Source organism: Trichechus manatus, unplaced genomic scaffold (assembly GCF_000243295.1).
Source record: "Trichechus manatus latirostris isolate Lorelei unplaced genomic scaffold, TriManLat1.0 scaffold00066, whole genome shotgun sequence".
Lineage (NCBI taxonomy): Eukaryota > Metazoa > Chordata > Mammalia > Sirenia > Trichechidae > Trichechus > Trichechus manatus.
The window spans coordinates 9,425,185-9,443,948 of NW_004444002.1; the positions used below are offsets into that span (position 1 = coordinate 9,425,185).

At 47.6% G+C, this 18,764-nt stretch overlaps 1 protein-coding gene across 1 annotated transcript in view; it reads left to right on the forward strand.

Annotated features, from left to right (window-relative positions):
• Positions 1–15,894: 15,894 nt before the first annotated feature.
• Positions 15,895–18,764, forward strand: part of XPNPEP2 (X-prolyl aminopeptidase 2) — a 29,273-nt gene continuing 26,403 nt past the window's right edge. The window contains exons 1-2 of the mRNA XM_004379606.1: positions 15,895–16,199; positions 18,514–18,587. Coding sequence (XP_004379663.1) covers positions 16,151–16,199; positions 18,514–18,587 — 123 coding nt within the window. The 5' untranslated portion in view covers positions 15,895–16,150. The remainder of the gene's footprint in view (positions 16,200–18,513; positions 18,588–18,764) is intronic.

The following is an 18,764-nucleotide window of genomic DNA, read 5'->3' on the forward strand; positions in this document are numbered from 1 at the left end:
GTCATCGCCCATGGTATGCAGGCCAGGCAGGGGCTAGAGGAAAGGGGTGAAGGTCTGGAAGGGCCTATGAGGCAATGGGAGAGGGAGCCAACCAATGGGAAAGGGAGGGAGAAGAAAGGGATTGCCAAGCAGCTCCAAGAGGCCTGGCAGGGTTGGATACCATGAACTTAGAGTGGCCCCAACCCACACCTCCTGTGGAGAGGACAGATGTTTCAATTGCCCTGAGGTTCTCTCATCCATTCAGCGAAGGTTTATTGAATGCCTACTAGGTGCCAGGCAGTGATCTAAGCCCTGGGATACAGCAATGAACAAAACAAACAGGGTCTCTGCTGTCATGGAGCTTGCATGCTAGTTGGGGAGGTGGACATAAATAAATAAATAAATAAATAAGAAATAATGTCCACTGTTCTGAAGAATAAATACAGCAGGCTAAGGGGATACGGTTGAATGCATTCGACTGTATGGATCATAACAAATTATGGATAACATTGCAAAGAATGGGAATTCCAGAATATTTAATTGTGCTCATAAGGAACCTGTACATAGACCAAGATGCAGTCGTTTGAACAGAACAAGGGGACACTGCGTGGTTTAAAATCAGGAAAGGTGTGCATCAGCGTTATATCCTTTCACCATACTTATTCAATCTGTATGCTGAGCAAATAATCCGAGAAGCTGGACGATATGAAGAAGAACGCAGCATCAGTATTGGAGGGAGATTTGTTAACAACCAGCCATATGCAGATGACACAACCTTGCTTGCTGAAAGTGAAGAGGACTTGAAGCACTTACTGATGAAGATCAAGGACCACAGCCTTCAGTATGGATTGCACAACATAAAGAAAACAAAAATCCTAACAACGGACCTATAAGCAACATCATGATAAAAGGAGAAAAGATAGAAGTTGTCAAGGATTTCATTTTACTTGGATCCACAATCAACGCCCATGGAAGCAGCAGTCAAGAAATCAGACGACGCATTGCATTGGGCAAATCTGCTGCAAAAAAGACCTCTTTAAAGTGTTGAAAAGCAAAGACGTCACTTTAAGGGCTAAGGTACGCCTGACCCAAGCCATGGTGTTTTCAATTGCCTCATATGCATGCAAAAGCTGGACAACAAATAGGGGAAGACCGAAGAAGAAATGATGCCTTTGAATTACGATGTTGGCGAAGAATATTTAATATACCATGGACTGCCAGAAGAACGAACAAACCTGTCTTGGGAGAAGTACAGCCAGAATGCTCTTTAGAATGAGGTCGATAGCGCGTCCACCATCTTAAATAAGCAAAGGGTGGTACCTGCCATTCCTATGTGATTTGAGAACTAACTCCTTGCATGTAAGCTATCTCCCTATGAGGTAATGTAGGAACTAACCCTCTCTCTTTATTTAGGTATACTTCCGGTTCTGGCTCAGTTAAGAAACACAAGGGTCGGGTCTCGAGACCAGTCGAAACTGATCTGGAACCAGGTTTTGCCCACCTGACATGCGCAGTACCGACAACCGTGTCCATTGGATGACCTGTTGATGTCAGAGGCTGAAGAACACACCCCCGTCTACACCCCGGAAGTGGGCAAAACGCCATCTTTGTGGCCCCCCCTCCTTAGACTGAGCAGGTGCAGAAGATTGGACCGCCCCAGGAACGCCTTTATGGGCTAAACCAATCAGCAGGCTGACTCCACCTTGGGGCGTCCCTGAAGACCCCAGACCCAATTTTACTTTACGCTTATAAACCCCTCCAGCCATTGTTCAGGGAGCCACCTTGGCAACACAAGTCCCGGTGTGCTCCTTTACTTGGCCAACTAAATAAAGCTGCTTCTTTCGCTTTCACCGCTTCGTATCTTTCTAGCCGCGCAGAGCAGACCTGGAAGCGTCTGGTTACAAGGGAGGAGAGCAAGACCTCGTCTCACATAATTTGGACATGTTGTCAGGAGAGACCAGTCCCTGGAGAAGGACATCATACTTGGTAAAGTAGAGGATCAGCGAAAGAGAGGAAGATCTTCAAAGAGACAGATTGACACAGTGGCTGCAACAATGGGCTGAAACATAGCAACAATTGTGAGGATGGGGCAGGACCGGGAAGTGTTTCCTTCTGTTGTACATAGGGTTGCTATGAGTTGAAACTGACTCGACAGCACCTAACAACAACAAGTGACAAGATACAGAGTAACAGAGGCCTGGTTTAAATAACAAGATCAAGGAAGGCGTCTCTGCAGATGCAGACATTTGAGAGGTCCAAACGGAGTGAAAGAGTGAGCCATGCTGATATCTGGGGAAAGAGTGTCCCTGTTAGTGAGAACAGTATGTGCAAATGCCCTGAAGTGGGCGCATGCTTGACTTGGAGATGACAATTGGCAGGATGAATGTAGTGAAGGGACAAAGGGACAGGAGAGTTAAAACATGCTAGTATAAGGAAGGTTGGAGGGACGGATGATGTAGTCTGGACCAAATAGGGAGATAAGTGAGACCAGAGGATGCTGATAAATGGAGAGGAAGAGCATAGGGTAAGGGATAGGAAGCTTTGACAAGGTCAAATGCAAGTGTAGTAGGAGTGAGGGAGAGAGGACTAGCGTCAGAAGGACAGGAGGGTATGGTTAGAGGATGGGAGGTTGAAGTTCAGCATGCCAGAGCACAGCAACATCAAGAAATGACAAGGCCCAAGATGCTGTCTAGGGTGTGGGAGGCTGAGGAGGAGTGTAGGAGGAAGGGCTTTGATCTGAGGGACTTTGAGCTCAAGGACATTAGATGGGTCACTGACAAGGAACCTTGATGTCACCCAGGGTAATGGCAGACATGTTGAAAGAGGCAGCTGTGAGCCAGTTGCCATGATCCTCTCCACGACTGAGGGAATGTTGGGAAGTTGTTAATAGGAACTGGCACAAGGGCAAGAAGAGGTTTAATAAAGGGGTTCAACCTAGTCAGGAGGTCAGGGGAAGCTTCCCAGAGGAAGTAACACTTGAGGTAAGACTTGAAGAATGAGAGAAGGGGTTCACAGGGCAAAGAGAGGGAGGAAGGGCATTCCAGATGGAGGAAAAGAGAACAGGCCAAGGTCCTGTGGCCAGAGGGAGCATGGCGAGTAAGAGGGACTGAAAAAAGGCCAGTGTGGTTGGAGTGGGGAGGCTGAGGAGAGAGGCCTAAGACTGAGCAGTAAAGAGATTGGGCTCCTGAAGAGGACAGATGGTTGGGAAAGTGCCCAAAGACAGCAAATGGAGGCTTGCGTGGAGTTGACTAGAACCTTGGTGAGCCACAGCACTGCTTTAGCCACACATCCTTATGCACTTTCTGGTACCTGAGGAGGCAACACAGATTTGTGAAGACTAAATGGGCTTCGGACTCATCCAGGCTCGGCATCTGACTTGGCCTGTCTCATGGATTGTATTATGTCCCCCAAAAAACGCGTGTGTCAGTTTGGCTGGGCCATGATTCCTGGTATTGTGTGATTTTCCTGTATGTTGTAAATCCTGCCTCTATGATGTTAATGAGGGAGGATGGGCGGCAGTTGTGTTAGTGAGGCAGGACTCAATCTGTAAAATTGGATTGTGTCTTGAGGCAATCTCTTTTGAGATATAAAAGAGAGAAGTGATCAGAGAGACAGGGGGACCTCATACCATCAAGAAAGCAGTGCCGGGAGCAGAGCACGTCCTTTGGACCCGGGGTCCCTGCATGGAGAAGCTCCTAGTCCTGGGGAAGATTGATGAGAAAGCTGACAGAAAGAGAAAGCCTTCCCCTGGAGCTGATGCCCTGAATTTGGACTTTTAGCCTGCTTTACTGTGAGGAAATAAACTTCTCTTTGTTAAAGCCATCCACTTGAGGTATTTCTGTTAAAGCAGCACTAAATGACTAAGACAGTCTGTGATCATAGAGCTGAAGCAAGCTAACTGGCCCACTCAGGGCTCCAGCCACTAACAAAACTCCTGGACCATAATCACCAATTTATACCTTGAGGAGGACGAGGAGCCATGGGCAGCTGGGAGCTGACTGAAAACGAGCTGTCCACTGGATCTGCCAATCACAGCAAAGGAAAGTTCAACTCAACCCTTACCCTGAGGGAATAAAACCCCATTTCCTGCTGCTTGGCTGTCTGGGTGGGAAAGTCCTGGGCCACAAAACAACAAAGATCAGCTTCCATGAAACAAACTCTGGTTCCCTCCCCTGTGATTGCCCCCTACACACACACACAAACACACACACACACACACACACACACACACACACACACACACCCTTGACCCAGGCAACCAGTAACCAGTTGCTGCTGAGTCGATTCCAACTCATGGAGACCCTATGTGTGTCAGAGTAGAACTGTGCTCCACAGGGTTGTCAGTGGCTGAGTTTTTAGAAGTATATCACCAGGGCTTTCTTCTGAGGCACCTCTGGGTGGACCTGAACCGCCAATCTTTTAGTTAGTAGCTGAGTGCATTAATCATTTGCACTACCCAGGGACTCCTGACCCAGGCAGGGCTGGCTTCATGTCAAAGCAGGGCAGGTGTGAGGAAAAGGACACCCAACAGCAATACAGCAGCCTTCTGGAGTCTAGGAAATTGTCCACCTCCCATTAAGGGAATTTCTTTCAAGTTCCTGGTGGAGAGGGTAGATTATACATTGTTGGGGTTTAGCTTCAATTCAACAAACTTATATTGAGCTCACTCTTTGCTGGACTCTGTCCTGGATGCTTTGGTGGATGCAGAGATTTGTAAGAGTGAGCTCCTGCCCTCCGGAAGGGAGAGAGTCAAGAGAACAAAAGGTTAATACAAGGCTTTTAAGATTGAGCCTCAAACAGAACACAGAACGTTATGGTAGCCTGCACGATGGAGAGACGAATTTGAGGTGGAGGTCAGGGCTTGATGGAAGAGGTGGCTTTTGAGCTAGACTTTGATGGATGGAGAGAATGTGGACAAGAAGACATGGGTAATAAGAGATGGGACATATCAAAGAAGAAGGCCTTGATTACTAGGCTGAAAAAGATTGAGTTTTATCCTGAGGGCAATGGGAGCTATGGAGGAACTTCAAATGGGGGCAATAGTGAGGCCTAATGGAGGGAAGATAGGCTGTGGAGTCCCCCAGACCCAGCTTTGAGCCCCAGCTCTGAGCCCCAGCTCTGAGCCCCAGCTCTGCCACTCACCAGTTTGGACCTAGGCAAAGTCACTGCACTTCGCCAAGCCTGTCTCTTCTGCCAGTGATGTCACCACCTGTTTCCCAGCATGCTTGAAAAACCAGTGGAAAGGGTGACGGGGGCTTCGTAAGCTGTGCCTGCATGGCCAAGGAGCTCCAGCCTCTCAGCCTCTGAGGTCACATCAACAGTTAGAACCAAAGTGTACTCACTCAAAAGTCCCCTTCTGTCTTAGTCATCTAGTGCTGCTATACCACAAGTGGATGGCTTTAACAAAGAGAAATTTATTCTCTGGGCTCTGGAGGAAGGTCCTTGTCATCAGTCTTCCCTTGGTCTGGGAGCATCTCAGCGCAGGGACCCTGGGTCCAAAGGATGCGCTCTGCTCCCGGCACTGCTTCCTTGGTGGTATGAGGTCCCCCCTCTCTGCTCATTTCCCTTTCCTTTTTATCTCTTGAGAGATAAAAGGTGGTGCAGGCCACACCCCAGGGAAACTCCCTTTACTTTGGATCAGGGATGTGACCTGAGCAAGGGTGTTACATCCCACCCTAATCCTCTTTAACTACAGGCAGAGATTATGATTTATAACACATAGGAATATCACAAAATGGAGGACAACCACACAGTACTGGGAATCATGGCCTAGCCAAATTGATACACACATTTTTTGGGGGACACAACTCAATCCATGACACCTTCCTACCTGCATATCTGTAGGACCTCAGGTCCCTTTCAAAGTTTCATTTCAGTATCTTGGGGCACCCCCAGGGGGTGATGTTTTTTGTTTTGTGTTGTTTTTTTGTGGTGAAAATATCCACACCAAAACGCTTGCCAATACAACTTCCACATTTACAATTCAATGACATTTATTACATTTTTCATGTTGTGCCACTATAATCACTGTCTTTTTCCAAATTATTCCACCACCGTTAGCAGAAACTCAATGAACAGAAACTCTTCCCCCGACCCCTCACTCCTGGTGACCACTAATAAATAATCTTTGGTTTCTATATATTTGCTTGTTTTATGTGAATGACATCATACAGTATTTGTCCTTTGTGTCTGATTCATTTCACTCAGCATGATGTTTTCAAGGCACGCATCAGGACTTCATTTCTCTTTATGGCTAAGTAATATTTCATTGTGTGTATGTACCACATTTTGTTTATCCATTCACCTGTTGATGGACATTTCAGTGGTTTCCACCTTTGGCTATTGTGGAAAGTGCTGCAGTGAACATTGGTATAGATTGGTGTTTATGTTCCTGCCTTCACTTCTTCTGGGTATATACCTAGGATTGGGACTGCTGGGTCGTATGGCTCAGGGGGTGCTCTGCAGTGCTCAGAACCCCCTTGGCTTTCTGTCTTTCCTGCCGCCATGGGCCATTCCAGGCAATGGTGCTGCCTGCCTGTGCTCTCCCAGGCTGCTTTTTGTGTCCCTGCAGCCTATCTGCCCTCCTGGGGACCGCTGCCTGCAGTGCTACTTCTGCTGCTCCTCCGAGGCTGCCAGGATGCCCTCTGCTCTCTGGCCTGCTGGCACTCACCTCCCTACTGCTGAGAAAGCAACTCCTGCCCTTCCTCCGGGTCCTGCCCTTCCTGAAGGGCCCCCCGCACAGCTACTTGTGTCCCTGGTGCTCTAGTTCCTTGCGTGCTAATCACTTTGCATGCATTTCCTCCTCCACACACATGAAATGGGTTGTGCATTGTGATCTGAAATGTTACTCAAGACACCTACTGTCACCTAGCCGGAGAGTATACAAGTTGGGTAGGTGTATTTTGATGGAGGTTAGGCTGGCATCAAGGAGCCCTGGTGGCACCGTGGTTAACTGCTCAGCTGCTAACCAAAAGGTCAGCGGTTTGAACTCACCAGTCGCTCCGCAGGAGAAAGACTTGGCTGTCTGCTTCTGTAAAGATTTACAGTCTTGGAAACCCTATGGGGCAGTTCTACTCTGTCCTATAGGGTCGCTATGAGTCAGGATCGACTTGACAGCAATGGGTTTAGGCCAGCATCGGTGTGAGAGAGTGCAGACCCAGGCTGGAAATCAGGGTGACAAGCCCTGGGAAGCAGGGGTGGGATCAGAGGGCAAAAAAAGTGGCCCGGACAGGAAAGTCCCTGAAAAACAACTCCTCCAATTTTATAACGTGGCCTTTAGGCTAGCCTTGGGCTAAAAAGTGAACTGAGCAGAGTTCAGCCGCCTGTGCAGGCCACAGCGACGCTCCAGTGACTTGTGGATCTTCCCAACAACTTTGATACAAGGACTCTTGGACATTCACACTCCTCACCCTAAATCATTTCTTTCCATTTCAAGACCTATTGCCAAGTCAGGCTCAAGTCCTCAAACTGATGAGTAAAGACATTGGTTTTGAGATAAGGAGATAAGGAAGGAGCTGAGGGTGAAGGCAGCTGAGGCCATCATCACCACCAGGGCCAGGGCGGGGACCCCAGGGATGGAGCCAGAGGGCTGAGTGCTGTGTGGCGCCTTGGTAACCTCCAGACCATCCCCGGGCAGAGTCCAGAAGCCAGGGGAGGGAGGCCTGTCCAGTTTATTTATTTCTGGGGGTTGGCCCTAACGTTAACTGCCATTTCAGCAATGTGGAATGCCAGGGCAGAGGAACAAGGTACAGGTGACGCTGGTTTTAGTTCTAGTTATGTATTTGCTTTAATACACACTTAGAGAACAAACATATTCCAGGCACGTTCTGAGTGCTTCACAAACATTAATCCTTTTAATCCTCATATACCCCTAAGAGGAGCCCTGCTGGTGCAGTGGTTACGAGCTTGTCTGTTACCAAAAAGGTCAGCAGTTAGAATCCACCAATCGCTCCTTGGAAACCCTATGGGGCAATTCTACTCTGTCCTATAGGGTCACTATGAGTCGGAATCCACGGCAACCAGTTTTAAGAAGTTAGTACTATTATTACACCCATTTCATAGATGAGAAAACTGAAGCTCAGAGAGGTGGAGTCACTTGTCCAGCACCATGCAGCTAGTGGGAGACAGAGCTGGGATTGAGACCCAGTTGGTCTGGCCGCCACATCAGTGCTACTGATGAAGGCAGGGTTGTGTCTGTCCTAAAACTCTATCTTCAGGGCCCTGTTCAACAAGCCCCCATCAGCACTACCTGCTTGCCCTTCGGGATGGCTAATACAGTCACAGAGGAGGGCAGAAGGCATTTCCCCAGCCCGCTGGTCTCTGGGAATAACTCCAATAACAGTCCTGGAATGGGCTGGGAGAGAGAAGGCAGGGACAGGATAGTGGGCATGTCAGGGGTCACAGAACCACACAGAGTTCTTGTAGTACTTGCCCCTGGTCTGTCTCTGAGCCTGGGGGCCTCTGCCCTTTGCTTGTTGTCTTCGTTATCTAGAGCTGCTATAACAGAAATACCACAAGTGGGTGGCGTAAACCAAACACAACCCACTGCCGTCGAGTCAACTCCAACTCATATCGACCCTATAGGATAGAGTAGAACTGTCCCATACGGTTTCCAGGGCTATCAATCTTAATGGAAGGAGACTGCCACATCTTTCTCCCATGGAGCAGCCGGTGGGTTCGAACCACTGACCTTTTGGTTAGCAGCTGGATGCTTTAACCACTGCACCACCAGAGCTCTTTGGGTGGCTTTAATGAACAGAAATTTATTTATTTTCTCACAGTTGAGGAGACTAGAAGTCTGAATTCAGGGTGCCGGCTCTGAAGAAAGGTCCTTGTCTCTTTTCAGCTTCTGCTTCTGGGCGATCTTCGTGTGGCTTGGCATCTCTCTTCCGCCACCTCCGCTTGCTCCCTTGCTTGTTTAATCTCTTCTATATCTCAAAAGAGATTGACTTAAAACATACCCTACACTAATACTGTCTCATTAACATAACAAAGTAAAGGGGATTATAACCACAGGTATCGGGGTTAGGATTTACAACACATACTTTGGGGGGACACAATTCAATCCATAACACTTGTATTCCTGAAGCGTGAATTCACTGAACCTCTTCACTCATTCCTCTCCTTCCCCTTCACAAAACTGGGCAGACCTCCCTCCCCTGGCTTCTGGACTCTGCCCGGGGATGGTCTGGAGGTTACCAAGGCTCCACACAGCACTCGGCCCTCTGGCTCCATCCCTGGGGTCCCCGCCCTGGCCCTGGTGGTGATGATGGCCTCAGCTGCCTTCACCCGCAGCTCCTCCCTTATCTCCTTATCTCAAAACCAATGTCTTTACTCATCAGGGATGGGTATGAAGCCTCCTGTACTGTGTTGAATAGTTTCCCCCCAAAATTCATGTTCACTCATAACTATAGAATGTGACCTTATTGGGAAATAGGATCTTTGCAGACATAATTAAGGTGAAGTCTGTCTAAGTTATCTAGTGCTGTTACAACAGAAATACCACAAGGGGATGGCATCAACAAAGAGAAATTTATTCTCTCACAGTATAGGAGGCTAGAAGTCCGAATTCAGGGCGCCAGCTCCAGGAAAAGGCTTTCTCTGTCAGCTCTAGGGGAAGGTCCTTGTCATCAATCTTCCCCACTGGAGGAGCCTGTCAGTGCATGGACCCCGGGTCCAAAGGATGCACTATTCTCCTGGCTCTTGTTTCTTGGTGGTATGAGGCCCCCACTCTGACTGGTGGGCCACAGTGACCTTTTGAGTCTCCTGGGATTAGTGTCAGTTTAGAGCCAGTATCCAGCAATCCCCAAGAAATCTGATTATTTCCTTTCCCCAAATGAACAGTCATTCTCGTAAAAGGCTTCAGATCCCCTTGGGGAAGGCTGGGAGAAAGATTAACAGTATAAGTTTTGGCAGTGTATTGGAGTCCTTCCTCAAGGGGGCCTGGCCTCTCCTTCATTCAGGGGGTTGTGGGTCTTTAAACCCTCTCAAGTCTGGGAATTGATTGAGGGGCCGTGACTTTCTATTCTGGCGATTCGAGTTAGACTGCTGTTCACTTGACCTAGAATTCTTCCACTTGTACAGATCAAGTAAATATTTAGTAGATTTCTTGTCTATTTCACTCCTAGAGACACCATGACTAAATTGCTGCTGTTGTTAAGTGCCGTCGAGTCAGTTCCAACTCATAGCGACCCTGTGTACTACAGAACAAAACACTGCCCAGTCCTGCGCCATCCTCACAATCATTCTTATGCTTGAGCGCATTGTTGCAGCCACTGTGTCAATCCATCTCACTGAGGGTCTTCCTCTTTTTCGCTGACCCTCTACTTTATCAAGCATGATGTCCTTCTCCAGGGACTGGTCCCTCCTGATACCATGTCCAAAGTACTTGAGACGAACTCTCACCATCCTCACTTCTAAGCAGCATTCTGGCTGTACTTCTTCCAAGACAGATTTGTTCGTTCTTCTAGTAGTTCATGGTATGTTCAATATTATTCACTAACACCATAATGCAAAGGCATCAATTCTTCTTTGGTCTTCCTTATTTATTGTCCAGCTTTCACATGCATATGATGCGATTGAAGATACCATGGCTTGGATCAGGTGCACCTTAGTCTTCAAGGTGACATCTTTGGTTTTCAACACTTTAAAGAGGTCTTTCACAGCAGATTTGCCCAGTGCAAGGCATCTTTTGATTTCTTGACTGCTGTTTCCATGGGTGTTGATTGTGGATCCAAGTAAAATGAAATCCTTGACAACTTCAATCTTTTCCCCATTTATCATGATGTTGCTTATTGGTCCAGTTGTTAGGATTTTTGTTTTCTTTATGTTGAGGTGCAATCCATACTGAAAGCTGTGGTCTTTGATCTTCATCAATAAGTGCTTCAAGTCCTCTTCACTTTCAGCAAGCAAGGTTGTGTCACCTGTATAACGCAGGTTGTTAATGACTCTTCCTCCAACCCTGATGCCCCATTCTTCTTCATACAGTCCAGCTTCTCGGATTATTTGCTCAGCATACAGACTGAATAGGTATGGTGAAAAGATACAACCCTGATGCACACCTTTCCTGACATTAAACCATGCAGTATCCCCTTGTCTGTCTAAACAACTGCCTCTTGATTGACGTACAGGTTCTTCATGAGCACAATTAAGTGTTCTGGAATTCCCATTCTTCGAAATGTTATCCATAATTTGTTATGATCCACTCAGTCGAATGCCTTAGCATAGTCAATAAAACACAGGTAAACATCTTTCTGGTATTCTCTGCTTTCAGCCAGGATCCATCTGACATCGGCAATGACATCCCTGCTTCCCCGTCCTTTTATGAATCTGGCCTGAATTTCTGGCAGTTCCCTGTTGATATACTGCTGCAGTCGCTTTTGAATGATCTTCAGTAAAATTTTACTTTCTTGTGATATTAATGACATTGTTAGATAATTTCTGCATTTGGTTGGATCACCTTTCTTGGGAATAGGCATAAATATGGATCTCTTCCAGTCGGTTGGCCAAGTAACCAACTAAGTAGCCGACTAAGTAGCCAACGCCATAAGTCCATACAAGTCAGACTATTCTGATTACTGCTTTGACTTCGCTGTCCATTACTGTAACCATGCCCACCTTGTCTTTGTTGATTGAGTGCCACCACTTGGCCCCTACTACCACAGGGTCCAATTAACCCCATTGTAGTTAGGTGTCTTAATTCAGTTAGGGCAGTTCCCACTGTCAAATCTGACTTACAAAAAATAGCAATCACAGCAGTCTTCAAGGATGCTGGGGCTGCCTTCACAAGTTTGTTCCTCACAGTTGACGTAAAACGGTGTCTTCTGGGCACTACATGTGTGGGTCTGTGGGTCTAACTTAATAAATCCACTCTAGCACGCCAATTTCCCTAAGCCTTTGGATACCTTCTTCTATAGTACACCAAGGCAGGTCTGGCACTTCAACTTGATTTAGTGTCGGCCACCTCACAATCCATGCTTCAGCAACCCAACCAAATAAACTATTAGATCCTTTCCTAATTTCTCGAGCTAAAACATTGAATGAAGAATCCATGCTTAGTGGGCCCATATCAATAAACTCAGTCTGATCCATCTTTATGTTCCTTGCACCATTATCCCACACACTTAATAGCCATTCCCACATAAATCCCCAGGTTTCTGTTCTACATATTAGAAAAGTCAAGCAGTTCTTTTGGAGTGTAGCGTACCTCCTCCTGGGTCACACTTTATACTTCACCTTTTGGAAATCTAAGGCTAGTTATAGGTCTAGAAGCCAAAATCGGTGGCGAGGAAGTGTTTTGATAACATTCAGCATTGTCTTGTAAAGCATCTGCCTCAGGCAATGCCTCAGGCAAAGGCTCTTTAGACACAGCTGGGTTAATCTCATCAGATCGTGGTGGAGGGGCTAATGGCTTTACTGGGGAGGGTGGTTTAGCAGACAAACATGGAGTAATCTCTTCAGATGGGAGTGAGAGGGCTGGTTTTGTCAGCAGGAGTGAGTCAACAGAATTCAGGGGCTCAGTGTCTCCAGCTTCCTGATTATCTGCCCATATGTCCCCATCCCAAGTTTCAGTATCCCGTTTTTTCCCAATCAATGCCTTAACTTTAAGTTCAGACACCGCTCAAGGTTGGCAATTGAATTGGGGTTGTAATTCAGCCACTCTTACGATAAGACTCTGGTTTTGGTTTTTGGCAATATCACTTCTGTCATTACAAGAAATAAGGCTTTCTTTCAAGGCACAAGTGGAAACTTTGAGGTCATTTATGCAGCACTTGAGCTTTGACTCTGAATCCCTAAGCTCATCTCTTTGTTTCACCAGTTTGTCTAGTGAAAGTAGGATCAGCCAACCAGCTTCCTTATACTTCTCATTATAACAAAATTGTAGAAAGGTATCACACATGCAATCACCCAGAATCTCACCTTTCACCAATATCTAATCTATTGATGGTGATATTTTGTGTATTTGTATTGCCATCTCACCTCATGGATTAGCAGTGCCCTCTTTACTACTGGAAGCAAAGTCGTCAACATCTTTAAGACCAAGCAGACTTGAGAACCAATTTAGAAAACTCATCCTTTACAATTTTGTTTCTCTAGACCCCACTCTCAGTACCAAATGTCTTGGGCTGGGTTCTCTAGAGAAGCAAAACCAGTAAAACATATAAATATATATAGAGAGAGAGACTTAACATATAAATATATATAGAGAGAGAGACTTATATCAAGGAAATGGCTCACGCAGTTGTAGAGGCTGGAATGTCCCAAGTCCATGGGTCAGGATAGAGGCTTCTCCTGATTCACCTAGCCAAAGCGGCTGGCAAATCCAAGATCAGTATGTCAGACAGCAAGGCTCTTGCTCATAGGCCGTGAAGATGGATGAATCCCAAGATCAGCAGGCAAGACCGCAGGTAAGCTGCTAGCTCAAGTCCCCCAAGAACCAGAGGTCGGACGAACAGGAGCCAGCTGCAGGATCCAGAGTGATCACAAGCCCTTGAGCCTTGCTAGAATGTCCTCTTATATTTGATGCAGGTCACACCCCCAAGGAAACTCCCTTTCAACTGATTGGCTACCCATTATGGATGTGATCACATTATACCAAATCTCATCATGGAAGTGATCACAACCTCATACAACTGCCAAACTACATCACAACTGCCAAACCACTGAGAATCATGGCCCAGCCAAGTTGACACACAACCTTAACCATCACAGTGTCATACTGTATTAGGATGGGCCCTAAAATCCAAAGATTGGTGTCCTTATAAAAAGGTCATGTGATGAGACACAGATACACAGAGGAAAGAAGTGTATGTGAAGACGAAGGCAGAGATTGGAGTGATGCAGCTACAAACCAAGGAACACCAAGGACTGCTGGCAGCCACCAAAAGCTGGAAGAGGAAAGGAAGGATCCTTTCCTAGAGCCTAAAGGGAGAACATGGCCCTGCCACCACCTTGATTTTGTACTTCTAGCCTCCAGAACTGTGAGATATTTCTGTTGTTTTATGTCACCTGGTTTGTGGATAATTTGTTATGGTAGCTCTAGGAAACTAATACCGCCCCCTTTCTTTGTTTGGTGCAAACAGTTAAGTGCTCGACTACTAACCGAAAGGTTGGTAGTCCAAACCCACCCAGTGTGCTGTGGAAGGAAGGCCTGGCTACCTACTTCTGAAAGGTCGCAGCCATTGAAAACCCTATGAAGCACAATTCTACTCTGACACACATAGGGCCCCTATGAGTAGGAATCAAGTCGAGGACAACTGGTATGTTTTTTTTCCTCTTTAAAATGGTCTATTTGGATAGATTGTTGAAAGCTGCCTTAAACTTGTTGTGGACAAAAGCAGAGTGTAATACATTAAAAATAAAATCAAAATGAGTGTGTGGTTTGCCTCTGGGACCTTCCAGGCTAGGTGAGTCCCCATCATTGGGTCTGTGTGTCTCTGGGAAGCATTCTTCTCTGGGATATTGCCTGCCTTGAACACAAAGGCCTAGAGTTCTAAAGGACATTTAATAGGCACTGCTTTAGCGCTGCAGCACTGCTGCCCTCTGACCCAGTGGGTGTGGAGACAGCTTCGCTACTTGTGGTTGAGGAGTGACCCACACTGCAAATCCCTGTCCTAAAAGCTATGGCAGCAAGGGCATTTCCATACAACCCATTGTGACCCTATAGGACAGATTAGAACTGCCCCATAGGCAGTGGTGTCACTAGGGGGTGTGGAGGATGCAAAATGCAGCGGGTGACACTTTCAGAGAGGGTAACACCAAAATGACTGTCTATAAAATTTTTGTGCAGTGTTTTAGCAGCAATTTATTATTTTTTTATAAAAATATCCCTGAAGTTAGTCATAACAAAAAAAAATTTGCATAAGCTCAGCATACATGTATCAATATACCTACAAGGCTAAAATTCTATGTTAATTTACTTTTTGAATCTTCTAATGAGCTCTGGCCAAAGCTGTCATCATTACCCAATTACAATGACGTTCCGAATCGTGTGGTTTTTTCTCTACTTGCTTTTGTTTTTGTTGTTGCTGGTATTTTTATAGTCGCTGATTTTATCAAATTTTCTGGTATTTTAGCTATCGTGATAATTAACATGAGGAGGTGACACCATGAATTACCACACTAGGTGACATCAACCCTAGTGACACCACTGCCCATAGGGTTTCCAAGGCTGTAATCTTTACAGAAGTCGACTGCCACATCTTTCTCCCAAGGAGCAGCTGGTGGGTTTGAACCACTGACCTTTGGGTTAGCAGCCAAGTGTTTAACCACTGCGCCACCAGAGCTCCTTAGGGCATTTCCAGTTAACCAAATTTGTCTTCTGGGAGCCTCAAACTCCCCTTTGTGGATCTTCTTCCCTCTTCAGTGGCATCCCCTGGTCCTTCCAAATAAAGGCATCTTCAAGCATTCATTCCATCTCAGGTGTGAACGGCTGATAACAGCTTGGGTTTCCCAGAGTCTAGAATGTGCAGCTGAACAGGACTCGAGGGCTTCCAAAGGAAGGGCAGTCTTGCCCTCTGCCAGTGGCCGGCAGCACTTTGACAGAATGGGATCTTCTGAGGGGACTCACCCCAGCTCACGGAGTTAACTCTCCAGCTAAGATCAAGTTCCCCCAAGGGTGTGATGGGGCTTCTCAGGCCCTAGGGAGAGAGAGGACTCAGGGTTTTCCTGAGACAGGCCAGCTCAGAGGAAAAGGAACAGCAAACATCCATCCCGAGACACAAGCAGGGCCGCAGCCAGAGCCCGGGGTGGGGGAGCTAATGGGAAACAGCTTGCTGGAGGGAGGGGGACAGAATTCAAGCATGGCTGAGGCCTGGCTGCTGAAGAGGGGGCTGGGACAAGCAGGCTGATTGAGACCAGCTGTTGCTCCTCTGTCTCGAAGATCTTTGGACTCTGCCCTGGGCGGGCTCACACCCTATTCCGGCAACTAGGAGCCAACAGAGGCGGTCTGGAGCAGCCCGAAGCTCCTCTGCCTACCCTGACTCACGGAGCCCTCAGAAAGAAAGGACCTGAGGGGGGACGCTCTATCTACCAGCTGGACACCTCCTTTCCAGCCAGCCCCCACCCCCTGGCTGCTCCTGCCCAGGAAAGGTCTGGAGGAAGAGGCCAGGGAAACAGCTCTGCCCTCTCTCCCCAGTCCCTGCATCCACCAGCGCCTGCATCTGGAGACCCTATGGCCCGGGCTCGTTGGGGCTGCTGCCCCTGGCTTGTCCTCCTCTGTGGTATGTGCATCCCAGCCTCTCCCTCCCACGCTGGGGAGGGCAGGCCCAGCTGGAGAGCAGCTCTGGCCTCTCCCCTCTGGGCTCAGGAAGGGTTGGGGCTGGGGCCCAGGTTGTCTCTTTCCCTCTTGGTTCTCCTCTCTGTCTTGAGGAAGAGGCACCCCAAGGCCATTTCCTTGGGGCTCAGTGACTTGGATCAAGTCTGGCGTGGCACCTTTCCATTCCCCTCTGTGGCGCTCTGTTTGTCCTCTTTGGTCATAATTAGGTGCCCAGCTCAGCGTCCCTCAAACCCACGCCACCCCCAACCTTAGGGAGGCCTCCCTTCCCTTTGCTCTCTGTCAGCAGGATCCTGCTCATACATTCTGCACTAAGTTCCTGAGCACCTCCCCAGTGCCATTGCCTGCAGTGTCCAGAAAGACATGGATTGGCTGTGTCTTGCTTCTTACGTTGGCGTCGTCTTAGCGCCACCATTTTGCCAGAGATCTCTTCTTACAAGGATGGCTGTTCTTTTTCTTAAACCAACAGTAGGGGGTCTCATCTCCCTGCCTTGAGTTTATGATACCAAGACAAACAGGTAGAATATTCAAGGTGTTAGACCCCAGCCACCTTCCTTCCCTCTGCAGCTCAACCCACTGGGAAGGTCAAAGTATATATAGGCTCGGCCCATACTCATGCCCTCATTACCCTCTGAGGAAATCTCCTTTAAAGGGCAGAGGGTGTGGAGGAGGGAATGACTATCAGAGATCCTGGACTTTCAGAGCAGGAAGGGACTTTATCTCATCCAACCTCCTCTTTTTACAGCGGCCTGGAGCCTGTGGAACTTAGCCCAGTGCCTGACGCACAGTAGGCACTTAGAAAATGTTCACTCAGTGAATATTGGGTGACTCTCCTCGGGTCAGGTGCTCTGGTGGCACAGTGGTTAAGTGCTTGGCTGCCAGCTGAAAGGTGGGAGGTTCGAACTCACCGGCCACTCCGAGTGAGAAAGATGTGACAGTCTGCTTCCGTAAAGATTGATTGCAGCCTTCTAAACCCTGTGGTACAGTTCTACTCTGTTCTATAGGGTCGAATGAGTCGGAATTGACTCAACGGCAACAGGTTTGGGTTTTTGGTCTCCTTGGGTCACATCATATTTGGGGCAGAGCCCAAACTGGAACCTAGATCTCAAAACACTCAGTCCCTTCTGTGGCATCACCCGTCCAGGCCCACCTCCTGTGGTTGGCAGAGTGAGAGGATGGAAAGGGCACCCCCCTCTTTTATACTCAGACGGCCTGGGCTCAAGTCCCTGTTCTACCACTCACTGTGGCAGAGCTTGAGCAAGTTACCAAAACTATCTGGGCCTCAGTTTCCTCCTCTGTAGAAAGTGGACAATAATGCCCACCTCATAGGGTTATTGCAAGTATCAAATAAGATTCTACACATGAATTGCTGAGTTCAGTGTCTGGCATATAGTTGTTGGTAGCTGCCATAGAGTCCACCCCCAACTCATGGCAACCTCATGTACAACAGAACCATGATTGGTTGCAGATCTGACCATTGTGATGCATAGGGTTTTCACTGGGTGATTTGCAGAAGTAGATCACCAGTTCAGCATCAGAGATACACACAAACCTCCTCTGACAAACAGGTGGTGGCTGTGCATGAGGTGCATTGGTTGGGAATCAAACCCTGGTCTTCCACATGGAAGGCAAAAAAAAAAAAAAAGATTGGAGGGTGGGAGTGGATTCTGACTCATCTCTTTAAATGCTAACCCACCTTTCCCCACAAGGCACCGATGTCACACTGGGATAACTTGTCTTATATATTCAAAATGAGCCTGGAATGATAGGCTGAGATTTGGGTTGTAAGAAATAGTACAAGCAGACCTTGAATTTAAGTCAAGCCAATGTATACAAAATTTGATTCATGAAAGGCTAAAACGAAGGTGGGGGGTGAGATCCTCTAGAGCATTTCAGAGAAAATTTGATTACAAAAAATTTAATTTACACACAACGTTTCCACTTCGGTAGACCCTGAAAAGACCCAATTAGATTAGAAGAAAAAAACTGATTTAATGAGCTCTAAAACCTATCCAAAAGTGGCAATCACTAGTCAGTGAAACAGGTTTCTTTGATTGTGACCCAGCGTGCCATCCCGCTCAGCCTGATTTCCTATGAAATGTGATGATTTTGATCCTTAAGTAGGGTTGGGCAACATAGCGTGCGTTTCAAAGGATGGAGGCCAGGGGAAGGGGGGGGACCTCTGGGGGAGGAGGTGGCTGCGAGCTCTCTAAGAGTTAGCTGGTCTCCAAGTGACCCTGGATTTTTCTCCCTGTTTCTAGCTTGTGCCTGGGGCCACCCAGTACCAGCGAACCTTGGAGGACAGGATGTGAGAAACTGTTCCACTAGCCCTCCGGTGAGGCCCTGGCTCCACCCTACACGAGCCTCCCTGCGGCTCCCAGCGTCCTCCCTATCCCCCATTGCTAGCCTCTCTCTCTCTCAGCCTTTCTTGGGATTTCCGGCCTAGGGGGAGGGGGTCCTGTTTCTGAATAACACCCCTCAGGGCAGGGACCGTCTCAGGTGTCTATCTAAC